The sequence below is a fragment of the Dermacentor albipictus genome, chromosome 2 (assembly GCF_038994185.2).
Source record: "Dermacentor albipictus isolate Rhodes 1998 colony chromosome 2, USDA_Dalb.pri_finalv2, whole genome shotgun sequence".
Classification (NCBI taxonomy): Eukaryota; Metazoa; Arthropoda; class Arachnida; order Ixodida; family Ixodidae; genus Dermacentor; species Dermacentor albipictus.
The window spans coordinates 199,105,586-199,124,343 of NC_091822.1; the positions used below are offsets into that span (position 1 = coordinate 199,105,586).

Here is an 18,758-nt window from a genome sequence, read left to right on the forward strand (position 1 = left end):
GTACGCCTGTGATATACACGTATCCTTTACTTTGTAAACCAGGAAACACATCAAATTGCTCGCGCAGGAAATAAACGCAGGAAGAACACAGCCAAGAACAATAAGTAAACTAACGAAACCGTAAAATGAAGATTTCTAGTAGTTCTTCTAATTAGATCTGGAAGAATTATCTAGGAAGATATATTTGTGGAATGATGACAGTTATTTTGTGTCCCTCGTTTATACTGCTCTACCAAGTTAGGTGCCAAAACCGACTCGTATTGTTATTTGGGAAGTTGCGTAATGAAGCGTGGCCGCCAGTCCCGTACAACCACGTAGAGTGCAGGACGCTGCGGTTCTAGACGTACGCGTCCACCGCGGAAGGTTAGAAAAAGACCCGCATGAGCACACCAGGCAGCTCCAATGATAACTGTAGAAGCATCATTCAAATTACAAGAAACCATTCACCACTTTCGGCGGCGTTTTCTTTACTTCTTCTTTAAATAAAAGGATTTTTATGTATAAATATTTTCACAAACAACGGTTAAATTCGTTAATTCTTGCTTTTCCTTCCTGTTTGGCTGTTTCCTCGTCTCTCTCCATTAGTAGATCGCTTAATTTTTCAAGTTCTTGCGACTCTTTTCTCCTGTTGCCAATTTTGCACGAAAAGTGCTGTACAATTAAGAAAAAACCCAGGTGAGGTAATGCGTAACATTCATATTGTTTATGGGTTCAACGGTTATTAGCAGGTTTGATTGCACTCTTAAAAATTTTGGGATGACTGTGAAACGTAGATCATTGAAAAGATATCAGTGGGGCCTTTCCAGTGGCAGCATCTTGAGATTTCGAAACAAACACTGAAATAATGAGAAAGGCAACAACATTCCGCCATCTTTTAGCTGGGAGAATATCAAGCTGTTTCATGCCCTCAGTTCAGTGGCCTTTCCCCCGATCCGATGAGCGATCGCTTCGACGCCTCGGCCATAATAATATCTAACAGCAGTCTAATATGTTATTTATTTTTATTTTATTGTGCCCTCAAGACCGAAGTATTATGGAGGGGAGTGGGTAAGAAACGTATACATAAGTAAATAACAAAGCAGCAAAAGGTGGTCAGTTTTTCCATAAAAGTGATTAGTTAATTGTATCCGGGAGTGATGGTGTCTGATATGGCCGAACAAAACTTCTGGTTGTCCTTGATTGCGACAACTACGCCGCGAAGGTGGTTCCGTTCCTGAGAGGTCCTAGGAATAAGTGATTCGTGACAGGTTCTGGTGTGGCATTGAATTATTCTTACCTTATGGCTATGATCAATGCGAGAGGAAATGTAGGTAGGAGGGGATGTAAGGCTGTCACGCAGGTATAGGAATTGTGGAAATATAGTTTATGAAATAAAGCAAGGTGAAAGCACTTATGTCAGGCCGAGAGAGGAGCAAGTAGCAAAGAGTTTTTCTTGGCAGTTACGCTTGATGTGCCGCTATAATTGCTATAAATGAAACATGTGGCATTGTTTTAGATTAGTTCAAGTGATTGAATAAGGGTTTCGAGATGCGGGTCCCAGATGGATGAGGCGTACTAAATTTTACTCCTAATAAGCGTCTCATTCATTCAAATAACTATATTCAGTGCCCTGCGATTTGGTGGGGTGGGCCTGGAACCCGCCTAGGTTTCAGCCAAGGGTTGTTGGCCCTTGGCAGCTTCCTCGGCTCGCTGGATGGCCCAGAGTTGGTGCTGCAGGTCGGAGCTGAGCAACGCAGACTCCCAGCGCGCGCGGAGGCTGTCGCTGTTTGAGGCTGCATCCCCGTTACCCTGTATTACAGCCGTACATTCCCATAGGATATGCTCGAGGGTGGCTCTAGAGTTGCAATGTGTGCACTTGTCGGTTGGGTATAAATCTGGGTGTATTAGATGCATGATAGCTGGACTCGGATAGGATCTGGTCTGTAACTGCCGCCATTCTACAGACTGGTTTTTGCTTAATTTTGGGTGCGGCGGCGGGAATGTACGCCTCTGCAATAGCGTCTTGTATAAGCGTCTTGTATAAGATTAATTTTAATGACGTAGGAGCAGAAGAAAAATTTCGGCGAAGATAACCTAGCATGCAGTTAGTATAGTTAATTACCTTATTCATCTGCAACGACCAGGAAAGTGACAAGGTTGTGTGGATGCCTAGGTATATATAGGAAATTACGACTTCTAGGGGAGTGTCATATCGTTCGGTGGAAGAATATTGCTGCGAGTTACATGCATACATTTACATTTAGTTACGTTAAATTGCATTAACCGTACATCACACCAGTTAGAGATGGCATTTACATAGTCTTGTAAGAATTTGTTATCAGATTTGTCTGAGATTTCACGGAGCATAGCACAGTCATCTGCGAAAACTTAAATATTAGAAAAAGCATCATTGGATAAATCATTAATATAATTTAAGAAAAGAGGGCCTATAACTGATCCTTGGGGCACACCAGAGCGCGCGGGATTAAATGGGGGCATATGGCTATTTGACACAACAGACTGTGACTGATTAAAGAGGAGATGTTCAAGCCATGCAAACAGGTTAGGATCAAAACTAAGTTTTCTAAGCTTAAATAGTAACACTTTATGACACACTTTGTCGAAGGCCTTGGCGAAATCAAAGAAAACACAGTCTACGAATGAACCTTTTTCGAGAATAAGATGAAGGCTGTGAGTAAAAGAAATTAAGTTTCGCAAGAGAAGTTTTTCAGACTTGAACGCCGAATAGCTCTCAAATCTAGAGATTGATTTGGCAGCGCTTTAGGAATATGGTTGAGGAGTGGTGGTGTGGGCGGAGGGGAGAGATGCTGCTTAACATCGGGGGGGGGGGGGCACCCCCTCCCCTTGGTTACGGTCGCGAAACTTCGGAGTGCGTTAAAGAGGTTAAAACCTTGCGGTGGAAAAGCAAACTGCTTAGAAAACAAAAATATGGTTTTCCATCTTCACGTGCCATGGCGCAGAGTGTCCGTGAGTGGCGTGAAAGGTCTCGAATGCGGCGTCTCAAACCATCGATAGCGGGCGACCATTTTTGCCTGCTACTCTGACGATCTTCAAAACTTCGGAGCGCGTTCAAAAATCACCCCCTGGGGAGAAAAGCGAACTGTTTAGAAAACAAAAGAATAGTTCAGTTCATTCATGTCCGATAGCGCAGTGTCTCCGTGGGTGGTGCGGAAAGTCTCGAAACTGGTCTATGAAAACATCTTTAGCGGGCTAACGATGCCCAATGGGCGCGGTACGCAAGGAGTTTAGGGGCCCACATACACAGCTTGGCTGGTCATCCTTCCTCACAGAGTGGAGGGGCACTGAGCTTTTTGAATAAAATAGACACTACTCCTTACTATTTAAACTGGATTAAGTCATTCCTTAAAAAAAATTAGCATACCTAATAGGGACATGGTGTCAGCCCGTCTTGGCATAAAACAAGGACGAGGAGGAAAAATTTCATTCAGGTCATGCACAAGGTGTTGCCACCTGCCTGGCTAGTCCCATGTTGGGACCGATACGTCAAGCCTCCTAGCCTTATCATGGGCGTACTGGACAGCCAGAACTTGAGGGATATACATGATCGTGGAATTTAATTATTCCTGAAAACCGATTCCGGGAAATGATAGGGCCGAGTGACCCACACTCCCAGAGCAAATTTTCAAGCGCCCATATCTCCTTTTTGCAACAACACGACTTTTCTTTCGCCCCGGAAGAAAAGTCGTGTTGTTGGCTTATTTGACCTGGTCTTTGATTGAGGAATAGGCCTTTCTGCGAATGTTTTCTATGTGCTGCTGCAAAAGCCGACTATACCTTCTGTTCCCCTTGCCACCGTTACTCAAGTTTTGGCCAAGTGCAAAATAATGTGATAATATGTATTTCAGTTTTTAGTACAATGTTATTTTTGTTCTGCCATGTATTTTTCAATTTGTTCAGCAGTAATGAACATGTCACGCATTTCACATACTTTCGTGCATATTTATAAGTAAGCATTTTTTCTTGGTATGGCTCTCAATCAAACAATGTTAGCATTTTATTCTATTTTTTAGGTATTCTGCGTGTCATTCTTTTTGCCATTACCAGTGAGTTCTCCCTTTCTATAGTTGGCATGACTATGTCATATATGTCGTCCAGTTTTGTGCAATATCTTAGTGCGTATATCAGAAGCTCATCTACATTTCAGTCTTGAGGGCGTTATATAAAAATCTTGCTTTTTTTATGTGTGTGAATATGAAACGGCCTTCGCGTTTTCTAGCGCTTTCTTATGTTATTTCACCGTCTGTGAACTTTTGTGTTTAGTACTCTTGTATATGTCATGCACCTTTCACTTTTGCTCATTTTTTGAGCGTGTATCACACCACGTTATAAGAAAACTCTGTTTTCGGAAACGATGCCAATTAAGCGAGACCAAAGATCTGTTGTGTTGGAAGTGGAATTTTTTTTTTGCCCCGGGACATGCTGGTATAATATAAGTATGGTCAAGACTGCGTGCGTGCCAACGCATAGACCACGGCGCACCACGCGCCAGCTCGCACGTTGCGCGCGCATTGCTTGCGAGCTGGCGCGTGGTGCGCCGTAGCACGCGCGCGGTTAAAAAAAGAAGAAAGCGCCGCGTACAGGTAAAAACAGAAAAAAAGTAAGCGGCGCGTGCTGCAATGGGGAAAGGGGGAAAGGGGGAAAGGGAGCGGAGTGGGTCAGCATAATTGGCGGCGAGGAGTTACGGAGTCGCCATCTATCGGAAGCGCCTCGCTGGCGTAGTATGAGGGATCACGCGGCGCGCTCCTCATAGGTTTTGCTGTCAGCGCTCACTGAAAACACCACGCACGAACTCTCCCGGGCATTTCTGTAAGTACTGAAATGAGAGAGGTTTTTTACTGTCTAAATAATAATCTTGGGAAAACTGAAAGCACAGAATCGTTTACAGAGGTTATCTCTTTACCGAATACGTACAGTGAACGCCACTGCGCGCGGTCGCCGCGATGGAGTCTTCCTAACCGTCTTCTTGCGTGAAAGGTAGGTAAACGCTGAGAGCAAACTATGTGAAATGTGTTCTTATAGCGTTTGTATAACTAAATGGAGCGTAATAGAATGAAGCCTCAATGCAGTGATCGCGCATATTCGCATTGACCGACTGCGCGTCTGCATGCTTGTCCGCGCACTGTTTCGCTTTCGCCGCGTGCGCGCTTTCGCACCGTGTTGTGAGTTTTAGGCCGCAGAATATGGGCATTTGACAGTATACAAGCAACCATAGTTGCGTGGGCGCTATCAGAGTGGTTAAAAAATAATTTCATTGTAGAGACTTCGACGCCTATACGGGGACTGTGATGTGCCGTCGCGACGATCCAATCTTTTTTTTCTTCTAAATTCTTGGACGTTTCAATATTATTTCTCGAGTTGCGTCGCACTGTATGTTTATCGGTGTTATCAGCGTGCGATTTCCCGCTGCTTCCTTTTTGTAATCCAGTGCATTAATTCATAACACAAACATGACCAGATGCCATGCTTTTCTTTAAATGTGCTTCTTACTGCTCCCTTTCCACTCCAGTGGACTTGCCAGTATCTATAGCATCGATAAGTTCATAGACCAAACGGCCATGACATTAGTCGGGCAGCGGAATCGGCTGAGCGTCTCAGTGCGCGTTTTCCGAACATCGCAGACCCGGCGCAATAGCAGAAATCTTCCTCGCGTCTGTGCTTGCTGCATAACCGAGTTGTAGCCGATGACTGTTTGCCGGTTTTATGTTTCGCGAGCCAAGCTTCACGTAGCTTCTTGTCCTGCGGCTACGTGTGAATAAGGCTGACACCGGGCTCCGTTGCGTAAGTCCGGCACTGCGGCACCGAGCAGTAGTCTACCATGTTGCGCGCCTTCAAAGGCAGCCACTATCTATCGTAGGTTTTTGCGTTGTAAAGGAGACACTCGAAGCGGGAAAATCTCGCCACTAAATGAGGACGGCAGCGTACGAGGGAATTTAAACTCTCGTTTTCAGCTCCCTTCGGCGCTCCAGAAGCAGCCGACGCGGCCGCGATATGTCCACGTGATCCCTAATAGCACGTCACGCCGATGGTGGCGCCAGCTTTTCCAGTGGTGGAGCTCGAGGCCAATAAAAAGAAAGGAAAAACATTTGGGAGAGGAGGCGCCGCGCGGCTGCTGTTCCTGTTGCCATGACAACGTAAACAATCGTGTGCGCCACCATTTTGCTTCTGCGTCGCCCAGCGTTTCGGGCCGTAACTGAAGGGGACCTTGGCGCTAGCGTCGGAAGAGCGTCTGCTCAGGAACAGCCAATGGCAGCCATGCGGAGATTCACCCCCCTGCTTTCACTCTCATTAAACAGTTGAAGTAGCGCCCGTGGTGGCGTCGTATTTCCTGTGTGTGTTGTTTTTTTTGGCGCAAAATCTTTTCAGCGTAAACACATCCCACTCGATGACCACGAGCACTCGCTGTCACAACGCTGGCTTGATGAAGAGCGCAGGCAACGAGAAGCGAACGCTTCGTGCTGCCTGAGTTTCACCGCTAGAGCACCTTTCACGACTAAATGAACGAAAGCAGTCCTCAAAGTACTGGGAACGTCAATTGCACTATTGACAGACCAAGTAGTCGAAATCAGTGCCTAAATCAAGACTAGAACGACTACTGCAGACTTGCAGAGGCGGGGAAATTTACCAGCTTTTACCGAGTGGACCCTGTGTGCTATATAGATACCGCTGCCCTGAAGAACCAATGTGGTCTGCGCGCGTGCAGCTGGTGGAGAGACCAGATCCCCCCCCTCCCCCCCTGCTCTCTATTATCAGGGGTTTGAGCGCCTTTCTGCAGGCTCGAGTGATCTTGGTTGTGTCTCCAGGAGCCCTATTCCCGGCTTTCAAAAGTGGGGGGGGGGGGGGAAGGGCAATGACCTACTTTGCCTCCGCCCCAGTTATGTGGAGGGGGGGGGGGCAAGTGCTCCCCTGCCCGCCTGGTAGATACGCCCATGGAATGCGTTCTTACTGCAAGTTTAAGGCGCACATCTCTAAACCAGTGCGATCCTTAGAAGTGTTTCCAAGTCAATACGCCTTGCAAACTCACCGGTACAATTCGTAAATTGCAATATGTGCCAAAAATTATTAAAAAGTTACTTAGTGAATTTTTGTTTAGTCGATTATGCATTTCGATTTCTGTTGCGAGTAATGTCCGCCGCTTCGAGTAATCCAGCTCAAGGACTACAATTACGCTATGTGCTGCAGGCGACATCTAAAAATTCTGTATCGTCTAAAAGAAACACCCAGTATAAGTGCCCCTGGGATTAGTGGGTATATGTCACTGGGATATTTGCGCCACTGGAGTCACTGTGTATCTGCATCATGACGCTGGGTATGTACACTGGAGTTTAGTGGCCATGTGCTACTTACTGGGTATGTACAACTGGGGCCATTGGGTATGCAATGACTATGATGATGAATATTGGTTATGATTGTACTCAAGATAATTATGGTTATAATGATGATGACAGACAACGACAAATATTTGGAGTCGGATTAAATCTGTAGTTGACATTGATCAAACGTTGTCCAAGGTAAATATACCTGGTAGCGAAGCTTCCATAGGAGCCCATACGTTCAAAACATGGCGGTCTATCACCGGTTCATGGGGCTTAGCGCCATCTGTATGTGGTGGGAACACTTCCGGCGGAAGAAAAAATAACGTGACGCCATGTCCGTTAAAAGTAGAAGTGACGTCATTTTGTTTTAGAAGGCGCGAAATTTGTTTTGTTGTTTTTACTTTGGAGCTATATATTCAAATGTCCCGCCATTCGACTTGATGGGCGTTTCGAGCTTTCAGCGTGGAAAGCGATGCAGAAAAGGCCAGCCGCACGGTTGTCGAAATCGCATCCCTGCACAAACATACTTTCTTTGGAGGCCGACGAAAGCTTTAGGTGTAGAGTGCTGATCCTATTGTCGGATGCCAAGCCCGTCGGCCAGCGCAGTCGCACGAAAACAACTACACAATTATCTGGCGGTCGCAACTCACTACTTTTGACTGAACAGATTAAGAAGCAATGAAGCTACCCGCGTCACCAAATTCAGACAAACTTCGACAAGCAAGAAAGCACAAATTGTGAGGGGGGCGTATTTCAACAGGTGATACGAGTGCGCCTTTCTGCCCATTTCAAGACGTGCATTGCACTGCGAGTGATAGTGGCGTCAACGCCCCCTGTAGCGGTGGGCGCTGAAAAGAAATGCATTTATTAATAATAATAAAATTAAACGTATTTTCTTGACTCGTCACGAATATATAAAATTGACTAGGAATTTTGTTTTCATTTAATGAATCTAACTGTGTCTCGTTTGAAATAAAAAACGCGTTTTTCTTTCCCAATGTTTGTTCCCTCCAAACATAGTCGCGCTTCAATCGCTGCTCCCATAACCCCCCATGCTGATGTCGGTGACACTCTGTACTGAACAGCTTTTCGCCCGAAGCTTCGCGACCTATTTGAATCGACCTTGCGTTGTCGCTCTAGCCAACACCGCCCAGGGACTCTATTCTGGACACGCATGGCGGCTGCACGGCCGCCATTATCCGCCATGTTTACTCTCTGATTGGCTGTCGAGAGGTCACGTGTTTTAAAATTTGTGCCGGGAAGCGGAAGTATTGCAAAATGCAATTTTGCGTTTTCATCAAGATGACGAAACGTGACGTGGAGCTGCAAATGTTATGGACTAATACATTTTTTTGGTCCTTGGCAGATATATTGTGATGTTAGCGCTTCAAAAAGAATGTGAGCGGTAGCGTGCAGAAGCCAGTGCAATGCATCTGAAATTGCGCGAATATGTGGTGGCGATTCAAGATATGCGCCATGCCAGCTTGCTGATTGGCTGAAGGAATATCTCATGAGGAGCGTCACAGGAAGGGCTGTTTCGTAAACGTCATTTTGACGACGCGTGACGTTTCGCAGGGCCGCCATTGCTGAGATTTTCCGCCATAATTTTTGCTGCGACGAGCCGCGCGAATTATGCTAATGGGCAGCCATATGCAATGGCAGCCGAGAGGAATGCGTATCGCCACATTTTCCCCGTCGTTTGGCGCCACGAAAATCTTTTGTTCATAACGCGTGCTCATAGTATTTGCATCGCTCTCGGGTGGTGTTGGCATTTGTGTTTTGGGCCATCGTTTTTTAAAAGAACGCGTTTATACGAAATAATATTGGTTGAATATAGCAAACTTTCAGCAATGTTGTCCACTTTTCACTGCTGCAATTGTATTGTAATCGAGATTAATGCCTTTTCGCACAATCAAAAGTTATTACAACGGCCTTTTTCTAACTTACAAAAAGAAATATACGCAAGGCGGCGCCTTGAAGTTCCCTCCCGCGGTGCGAGTAACCAGCGAAATGAACAAGAGATGGCAGCGCCGGCGCTTGCGTCGCTCTAGTGGATATCTCTGGCGCGCGCAACGCTATCGGTGATATTCGGCCGTTTCTAAGCCAGCCGAGTCGGGCTGAGTCACTTGCGTTTCACGAAATAGCGATAACGTGGCCTAGAACGTGCGCGCATCACCACTGGTAGGTCGCGTATGTTGTCTCAAGAAAGAAAACAAGCGCGTTGGCGCCAACATGCGATGACTCATTCCATTTTCCAGGGACACGCATCCGAGCTACTGAAGCAGACGACGGCTTGTACGCAGCAGACGACGGAAGCGAGAAGCGTTTTCGACAGAATAATCATACGCTTTGAGATAGCTGCTTTATTTTTACTGCGGAGGAAAACTGTTTTGCTTTACCGATAACGCTACATTCAGTGCCTTCATTTCAGTTTCTTAGGCGAAACGTCAAGTTGGCGTCACGTTACGTAAGCAAAACCGGGCCACCAGCGCCATTTTGTTTGCGTCGCGCCTACGTCACGCATCGAAGAAAATGGCGGAATGTCCAGAATAGCGCCCCAGATAGCACAAGGCCTGTTCACTCCCATCCATGGCGTCATGCTACTGGCCCGAAATTTCCATTGACAAGGCTGGCGTGACGAAAGCGGTGACGTCAAAATTTTGGCATCACCGCTTTTGTGACGCCAGCCTTGGCAATGAAAATTTCGGGCCAGTAGCATGACGCCATGGATGGGAGTGAACAGGCCTTGTGCTATCTGGGCGGTGTCACTCCAGCGCGGCTCGAAGCATAAATCAAGCGGTTCATTTATCCCATGCTCACCCCCAACTTGCCCAGGAATACGTTGCCTTTCATAGACTGGACGTTGAATCGCCCTCCAGCTTTTTAGAGCGCAGCTCCCCGTTCCTGCGTTTCGCGTCGGCGCATCGTCTCTCGGCCTGACCGAGCGAGCGAGCACAGCGAGGGGTGAAAGAGCGAACGCAGAGTGCAGCGGGGGATGAAAGACAGAGCGCGACCAGGAAAGCGCAGGAGGGTGAAGCGGAGGGCACGGCGAAAGCGCTCTGCGGCGACGACGGCTGCGAGATTTAGGGGACGCAAGCCGCTTGCGTCCCCTAATCTAAAGCTCTTCAGTGTGTCGAGCCGTCATCTGTTCACCGATGGCATGCGGTGATAGCGTCGACCCATACCAAATATTTTTTATTTATTTATTTAAAAAAAACGCCTTACAGGCCCTGTCGGGCATTGAGTAAGGGGGGCAATGTAACAATAAGCTGTTGAGAACAATGGAAACAACTCAAAAATAAATCTAAGACAACTGTATGGTGGCAGAGTTAAAAAAAAAAGCAAAGCACAGAATTCTCAAGCATAGCAGCAAAATAAGAGGAAGGAGATTAAGTAAAAAGCGCGCACAGGCGTTCACGAAATATTTTACGATCAGTTATCGAGACGATTTCATCGGGAAGACCATTCCAGTGGGATATGGCACGAGGTACAGCAGATAAATTGAAAGCAGTGGTTTTACCGAGCATGCGCTTCAAGATAAAATGATTGGAAACAAAGCACTGCATGAAACGGAGGTCTGTCTGCGGCGGCTGCTATGAATCGCGCCCACGCGTCACCCACGTGGTGCCTCTCGCGATCTCCCGATTAGCGAAGCAGTCTTGCCACATTTCGCTCCGTTTGAAACGCGTCGCACGAGAAAGGTTGTCCGCGTCAGCCAATACATCGCGAAATGAAAACAAGTATGGAGCTGCGCTCAAATTTCACATAAGGGAGTATCATAATCGTCGGTCGATCACTCTTGTCTCAGTTGCTCTGTTTAACATCAGACTGCAAAATCAGGTACGGTAGTTTCATTTAGCTTTCTTTACTTGAGGTGCATTAGCCAAATATTTTTCAGAAAAAGGTGCTTTATTCACTGAAAAACAGCTATGCCCGAATGTCCTTGTTGCAACAAGGATGCTGGCTAGCCGGCTACCTGCATCTTCGTGCGTCGCCGTGAATGCATTCAAGCAAGAAAGGAAAATAAAAGGAAAGAAAAAATCGAGACAGTCGTCGGGAAAGTCTTTTAATTTCGCGGGGATATTCAGACGAGGGCGCCGTACTTGCGCGATGTTTAAAGTGTACAGTTCTGATTACACCTTAGGTTGTTGTCAACGTACACGTAACACCTCCGAAAGACAGATATGTAAAAACACCTGCTAACAACAATGTCGCTCTCTTCGCAATCGCGGTAATATGCACATGTGAACAGTCTTACAAGTCGCGTAAACGAAAACGCTCTTTTGTTTCACGTTGCCTTTTTTTTTTTACAAGCTTGACTTCGCAATGCTGAGAGTGAAGTTGCCACTGGCAGCGTGGCATATAGAGAATCGCATCCAGAACAAGTGTCCGGGTGCCCACCGCCGCTCAGCACGAAGTTCGGAAGGTGTCGGCATCGGCGCAGTTCTCTCTGGTGTCGCCGCTAAGACGTTCGAAAGAGAGAAACGCGAACCGTTCGCCGCAGTCGTTTCGCGCACACTTTGCCATCAGCGCGGCAGCGTTGCCATCACTGCCGTCGCGTGGCTATTTTCTGTCGCCGCACTGGTGTCAGGACACAGCTTCTGTTTCGTCTCCCAGTTCCCTGGTGCAACGCAGGCACGTCAGTCACGTGGTTTAATATAGGACGTGCTTTAGTAGTACGCTTTGAACCAATGGTCCAGCAGCCCACAGCTACGAGGCGTCTGGCGTTGAGGCCCGCTCCTTGTTTTCTCGCCGCCAGTCGCTCGCGCACTCTGCTGCCGCCCTCTTTCACCAGACGGAGCACTTCTTGGCTGGATTCATGCGGCTCGTGTTGGGGCAGTGGTAGGCTCGGGAGAAGTCGTACGAGTTGGACAGTGGTCCCAGAACCCTGCGACACGGCACAGGGCGAAAAAGAATGAAATAAATTCTTCAATACTTCTGCGAACATTTTCGAGCTGCTTAAGTAACGATATAGATTCAAAGCTTCATTACGAGTGGCATGGTTTGCACGGAACCATATGAAGCCAACAGACAGTGAAGACAAGGAAATCCTAATTACACAATTTAACTGCCTAATTAACCATGCAAAGAGAAAAAAAATTAAAGTGGGAGAAAAGGCAAGTGGTTGCCATTGGGAGTCGTACCCACAACCTGCACATGACACGTTCAGCTGGGCCACGGCTGTGGCTGTCCACTTCCTTAAATATTTTTGCGTGTGTAATAAACCGCCGTATGCTACCTCAAGGTATCAGGACTGCTGGGGTTGAGTCCTTCGCCATGCAATGAACGAGAAGATTAAGGGAGACTGAGGAGCTCGATGTACACAATTTTACACACGTCCCATTTGCGTTAGGTCAAACTTTGGCTTTCACGAGGGCGTTCTCTACCAAATTTGTGCATTCATACACTGAGTGCTCCTATCTAAATACATGGGAGCTGAAAACTAGTCTCTTTTGACAATCACTGCACCGATTCTAATGAGGTTTGCTGCATTTAAAAGAAAAAAAAAGTTAAAAAGTATTGACAGCACGAAGCAAATTCTTAAATTAAGCCGTCATTTTTTGCGAAAATTGTTGAAAATTGCAATGCCTAATAAACTCGAATATCAGATTTTCAACGTGGTATGACAGTAATAAAAAGCCATATCGCAAGTCTGTGAACTGCATCGATAAAACATCTAAAGCGGACAATATTGTTGCATTATACATCACACTGAAATATACTACTATGTTAGTACACTGTGAAAATTTTTACATCCCTAAGGCTGCTTTCTTGTCGCACTGGTAACACCCTTACTGTTAGGGCTTTACAAAAAATTATAAAGGACCCCAAGAAGCTCTAATTAGACGTGCAACGACAAGTACGTAGTTGAAAACTATGTAATCATTCTGACAGCCTTGGGCGCACAGAAATATCCGTCAAGAGAATTTCACGGGGAGAGATATGAAACTGTAACAAAGCAGAGTAACATAGCTATATGTAACATAGCAGAGTGTTGGTGTAGGCTAGTTGGTGATTCATGATTTTAAGAAATTGCCGTAAGCAAAACATGAGATTTGAAGAAAGGGACAGCACGGAGTGGTTTTGGGAAGTTACCGCAAGTAAATCACGAGACTTGAGCAAACACGTTACCAGTGCGACAAAAAAAAAAACACTCTGAAGGGTGTAAAAATTTTTACAGTGTAGGACTTTTTCAAAGCCCTCTTTAACTCTGTAAGAATTTCACGTCAGCTGTAAATTCATATATCAAGACTGTCCACTTTAAATACCCTAACAGATGCAGTCTAAGAACTGCGCTATCGGTGTTTCATGCGTAGCTACGAATTCATAAACTTGGTGTCTCCATTTTTGAACTTAGCAATTTTCGGGAATTTTCATGAGAGATTTCAGGCCTTAAACAAAATCCTGATATATATATATATATATATATATATATATATATATATATATATATATATATATATATATATATATATGTGTTACACACGAGGTGTTTAATGCAGAAACAGATGAATCTGGTTGATAGGCGCGGTTGTTGAAGAGCGGTCTCGCGGCAGCTTGGCTAACGTCGTTCTCTTCTTTCTTTCATCTGGTTATTTGCGCGGCAGGCGTGGTTCATGACAGCTTGTGACAATATTATATATATATATATATATATATATATATATATATATATATATATATATATATATATATATATATATATATATATATATATATATATATATATATATGTTTATTTATTTATTTATTTGTGCGTGTAAAACCACGTGACTGGCTTCCCAGACTTCACACACACACACAAAGTTTTTTCAGTTTGGCACTCCTAACGCTAACGAATTAAAAAAAAACTGGCTCGCCATCCAGGCCAAGCCAAAGTGGATGTCCAGCGAAGCTCTTGAAAACCGCCACTACAACTGGTAAGCGGTGTATGCAATTCTTTATCGCTTTAGATTAATGGTAGTAATGTTAATTTAGAGTAATGGGATGGATGGAAACAACTTTATTGTAAATCCAGCAGAGTTCAACGACCCGGGCTCATGTCTCCCATGAGGGGATTTCGAGGCCTTGCCTCGTCGCCGCCTCTCGGGCCCACTGGACTGCCCGCTTATGTGTCTTGAGATTGGAGCTGCGCAGAGCGGCAGCCCATTCCGACGCAAGAGCTTCCGGAGCGACTGCCAGTAAGGGAGTAATGGTAATTTTGACAGCACGCCGTCACTGGTGGTATGGCCGTTTCTCTTTCCCTTTGCTGCTCCTCGCATTCATGCTGCTCATCGGGAGTCTTAACTATGCGTTGCCTACCCATAGCGGTGCTGAAATAACATGGACATCAGTTGTTAGGCTGGTTATTTTATATATGAAAGGCTAATGACGTCACTCCCTACGGCGCAAGCTGCCGTCGCCGCGGCGGCTTGCGTATAGCACGCCCCGCATACGTTTCCCGGTAAGGGTTACAGTAATAACCTTTACCGGGAAACGTATGCGGGGAGCGCTACGTCATCAATGATGCAGTTTGGATGCTTGTTTTGAGCTTGTTCTTTATTGAAAGGAGTGCCGTTGTTGTATGTTGCATGCGCGATTCCAATAATGTATGCACTTTCCGCTTCAATCGCAGAAGGTAAGCCGGAATTTTTCGCGGCGCGAAAAATCCCGGCCTACTAGAGACTAACAGCTTTGCAGCAAAGAATCAATAAAATCTTGCACATCACATCCGAATCAAGAAAGTGAACGGCATGTTTTCTCATCTTTATTGAAAACAAAATCTGCCCCGACGTGCAGGCTGTTCCTCAATTGAGACGAAAGCTATAACCGCGATTGCCGGAAGGAGAGAAACGAAAGCCGTGCGACGTAATGCGCACCACACGAAGCCGAACGACCTGGGAGGTTTGCGATGCTTGCCTTATCCGGCAGACAAAGGGCAGCAATTGCGGCCTGGACAAATAGGACTCGTATTTGACGATACTGACATCAACTCCTAGGGTAACTTAGGTTCAGGCTTGAGAGTTTTACCTCGAGATCTCGTATTTATGGAAATGGAGGAATCGTACAGCTCGACATCGACTTCGCCCAATTCGATGAGCTTCGCTGCGTTTTATATAGCAGGGCAGCTAAAATCTATCGACTGCCGGGAGCAATTTATTTAGACCTTCATTATTCGAAAAATAAATTTAGAAAATTGGAGCATCTCCTTTACAGCTCTGTAACCTCGCAATGGAATGATACCGATACATTGAAAACTGCATCAATTAGCATGTCCATAACTCACAAAACTGATACACATCGCTCGGAAATACACTACGAATTTCTGAATAACCTTTCGCAAAACTCACGGCGAAAAAAATTATATATACTTCGTTTAAACTACAAATGAAATCGGTTTATTTCCACACCTTAGACGTTATAACAGGTGTATTCTGTCTGATTTCGATGCCTGTAGTTATGAAGTTGCAGATTTGGTGCTGCTTTTTCCTTCTTTTAGACTTCCGCAATTTTCCTGAAATATTTCATACCCTAAATATTTTTTTTTTTCAGCTGTCGGTTTTATACAACGTTTATTCTCGAATGTAACGCATATCGTTCTGATCAGTTCAGCGACTGCCCGAGGAGAGCATACATATACCTTATAGGTTTCACGCGGCTTCGGAAAGAAGTGTAGTTGGCACCGATCTAAAGCTGCATTTTAGGACCGCTTTGTGATTTGAGGTCTTGCCACGATGTCTATGAAGCCACGCGCACAAAGTGGTGGCAAGAACTGACATCGATCGCACACACACGCACAGAAAAGAAAGGAAATAATCGTGCTTGAAATTGCAAGATATCCTCGGTGTTTTTTTCAGCCATTTTCCTTCCCTATAAGCGAGTTAACTTTTTTCTTTTTTCATTCTCAATAGGAGTCACTATGAGTCATTATAGTGAGCAGTCTGATCTGTCGACGCTCGTCCGCCTGGCTATTTACTGCAGGAAAGTTGACTTAACCTGATCGGTCCTGGACAGTGGACTGAAGTTCTGATCTTGTTCAGGGCTTCCTCGGGTCTCATAGAGCCGCACCATATCTGAAAAGAAAAATACAAGTAAAAGAGAAAGAAAGAAACGCCAGTGTATGAAAGCCTTTAACCCTACAGCTAGAATAGAACTAGCGTAAGATAGCTGACATAAGGAAGTATAAAAATATGGATAGAATTGAGCATGCTCTCAGGAACGGAGGCAGTATAAAAGCTGCGAAGAAACTAGGAATAGGCAAGAATGCGTTAAGAGACAAAGCCGGCAATATCATTACTAATATGGATAAGATAGTTCAAGTGGCTGAGGAGTTCTATAGAGATTTATGCAGTACCAGTGGCACTCACGACGATAATGAAAGAGGGAACAGTCTACAGGAAACTGAAATCCCACAAGTAACGCGGGCAGAAGTAAAGAAGGCCTCGGGAGGTATGCAACGGGGGAAGGCAGCTGGGGAAGATCACGTAACAGCAGATTTGTTGAAGGATGGTGGGCAGGTTGTTCTAGAAAAACTGGCCACCCTGTATACGCCATGCCTCATGACCTCAAGCGTACCGTAATCTTGGAAGAACGCCAACATAATCTTAATCCATAAGAAAGGGGACGCCAATGACATGAAAAATTATAGAGCGATCAGCTTACTGTTCGTTGCCTACAAAGTATTTACTAAGGTAATCGCAAACAGAATCAGGAACACCTTAGACTTATGTCAACCAAAGGACCAGGCAGGATTTCGTAAAGGCTACTCAACAATAGACCATGTTCACACTATCAGTCAGGTGATAGAGAAATGTGCAGAATATAACCAACCTTTATATATAGCTGTCATTGATTACGAGAAAGCGTTTGATTCAGTCGAAACCGCAGCAGTCATGCAGGCATACGGAATCAGGGTGTAGACGAGCCATATGTAAAAATACTAAAAGATATCTCTAGCGGCTCCACAGCCACAGTATAGTCCTCCATAAAGAAAGCAACAAAATCCCAATAAAGAAGGGCGTCAGGCAGGGAGATACGATCTCTCCAATGCTATTCACAGCGTGTTTACAGGAGATATTCAGAGGCCTGGATTGGGAAGAATTGGGGATAAGAGTTAATGGAGAATACCCTAGTAACATGCGATCCGCTGATGCATTGCCTTGCTTAGTAACTCAGGGGACCAATTGCAATGCATGCTCATTGACCTGGACAGGCAAAGCAGAAGGGTGGGTCTAAAAATTAATCTGCAGAAAACTAAAGTAATGTTCAACAGTCTCGGAAGAGAACAGCAGTTTACGTTAAGTAGCGAGGCACAGGAAGTGGTAAGGGAAGACATCTACTTAGGTCAGATAGTGACCGCGGATCCGGATCATGAGACTAAAATAATCAGAAGAATAAGAATGGGCTGGGGTGCGTTTGGCAGGTATTCTCAGATCATAAACAGCAGGTTGCCATTATCCCTCAAGATAAATGTGCATAACAACTGTGTCTTACCAGTGTTCACATACGAAGCGGAAACCTGGAGGCTTACGAAAAGGGCTCTACTTAAATTGAGGACGACGCAACGAGCTATGGAAAGAAGAATGATGGATGTAACGTTAAGGGATAAGAAAAGAGCAGATTGGGTGGGGGAAGAAACGCGAGTTAATGACATATTAGTTGAAATCAAGGCATGGGCAGGACATGTAATGAGGAGGGAAGATAACCGATGGTCATTTAAGGGTTACGGACTGGATTCCAAGAGAAGGGAAGCGTAGCAGGGGGGGGGGGCAGAAAGTTAGGTGGGCGTATGAGATTAAGAAGTTTGCAGGGACAACATGGCCACAATTAGCACATGACCGGAGTAGTTGGAAAAGTATGGGAAAGGCTTTTGCCCTGCAGTGGACGTAGCCAGGCTGATGATGATGAAAGGAGAAAAAAGTCAAACTGCGTTATGGAACGTTGCTGAGGGGTCAATTCCACGTAGATCAAAAAGGCGATGCAAAAATTGGAGGACGCTTAAGCGTCGCCTTTAAGAGTGGAACGTGGTAGCATACAAAGATCCCTGACTGCTTGTCACGATTCCCAGCAACCGCAGCTTTGTTGCGGATGCGCGGAGTCTGTATATATATAGACATATATGAGAGCTTAGTCTACGCTAATAAATCGTGAAGTTGTGGGCAATATAGCTGCGGTCCATCTGGCAAAACAAGATGAGCACGACATGGCAATAATAGAGAGCAAGAACAAGACGCTGATATTGATGGGTATGGGCCCAAGAGAGAGAGAAGAGAATAAGGCATCCTAAAGCACAATTGTAGGCTTCCTGTCATCCTTGCGGCAAGAGCACTGCATGGTAACACGTTGGCCAACTGAGATCAGTTTGGCGATCGGCACCTACGACTTTTTCGGAATGGCAAAACCAGCTATACGCACGGATACGGGACAAGTCGCATGTCTGCGGCT

The 18,758-nt window shown here is 45.5% G+C and overlaps 1 protein-coding gene and 1 long non-coding RNA gene across 2 annotated transcripts in view; one reads left to right on the forward strand and one right to left on the reverse strand.

The window, feature by feature from the left end:
* Positions 1-11,270: 11,270 nt before the first annotated feature.
* LOC135904532 (neprilysin-1-like) overlaps positions 11,271-18,758 on the reverse strand; it is a 196,942-nt gene continuing 189,454 nt past the window's right edge. The window contains exons 20-21 of the mRNA XM_065435340.2: positions 16,311-16,387; positions 11,271-12,222 (exon numbers count right to left, since the gene is read on the reverse strand). Coding sequence (XP_065291412.1) covers positions 12,123-12,222; positions 16,311-16,387 — 177 coding nt within the window. The 3' untranslated portion in view covers positions 11,271-12,122. The remainder of the gene's footprint in view (positions 12,223-16,310; positions 16,388-18,758) is intronic.
* Positions 14,207-18,758, forward strand: part of LOC139056404 (uncharacterized) — a 28,699-nt gene continuing 24,147 nt past the window's right edge. The window contains exons 1-2 of the long non-coding RNA XR_011512343.1: positions 14,207-14,254; positions 14,353-14,529. This is a non-coding gene — a long non-coding RNA (uncharacterized lncRNA). The remainder of the gene's footprint in view (positions 14,255-14,352; positions 14,530-18,758) is intronic.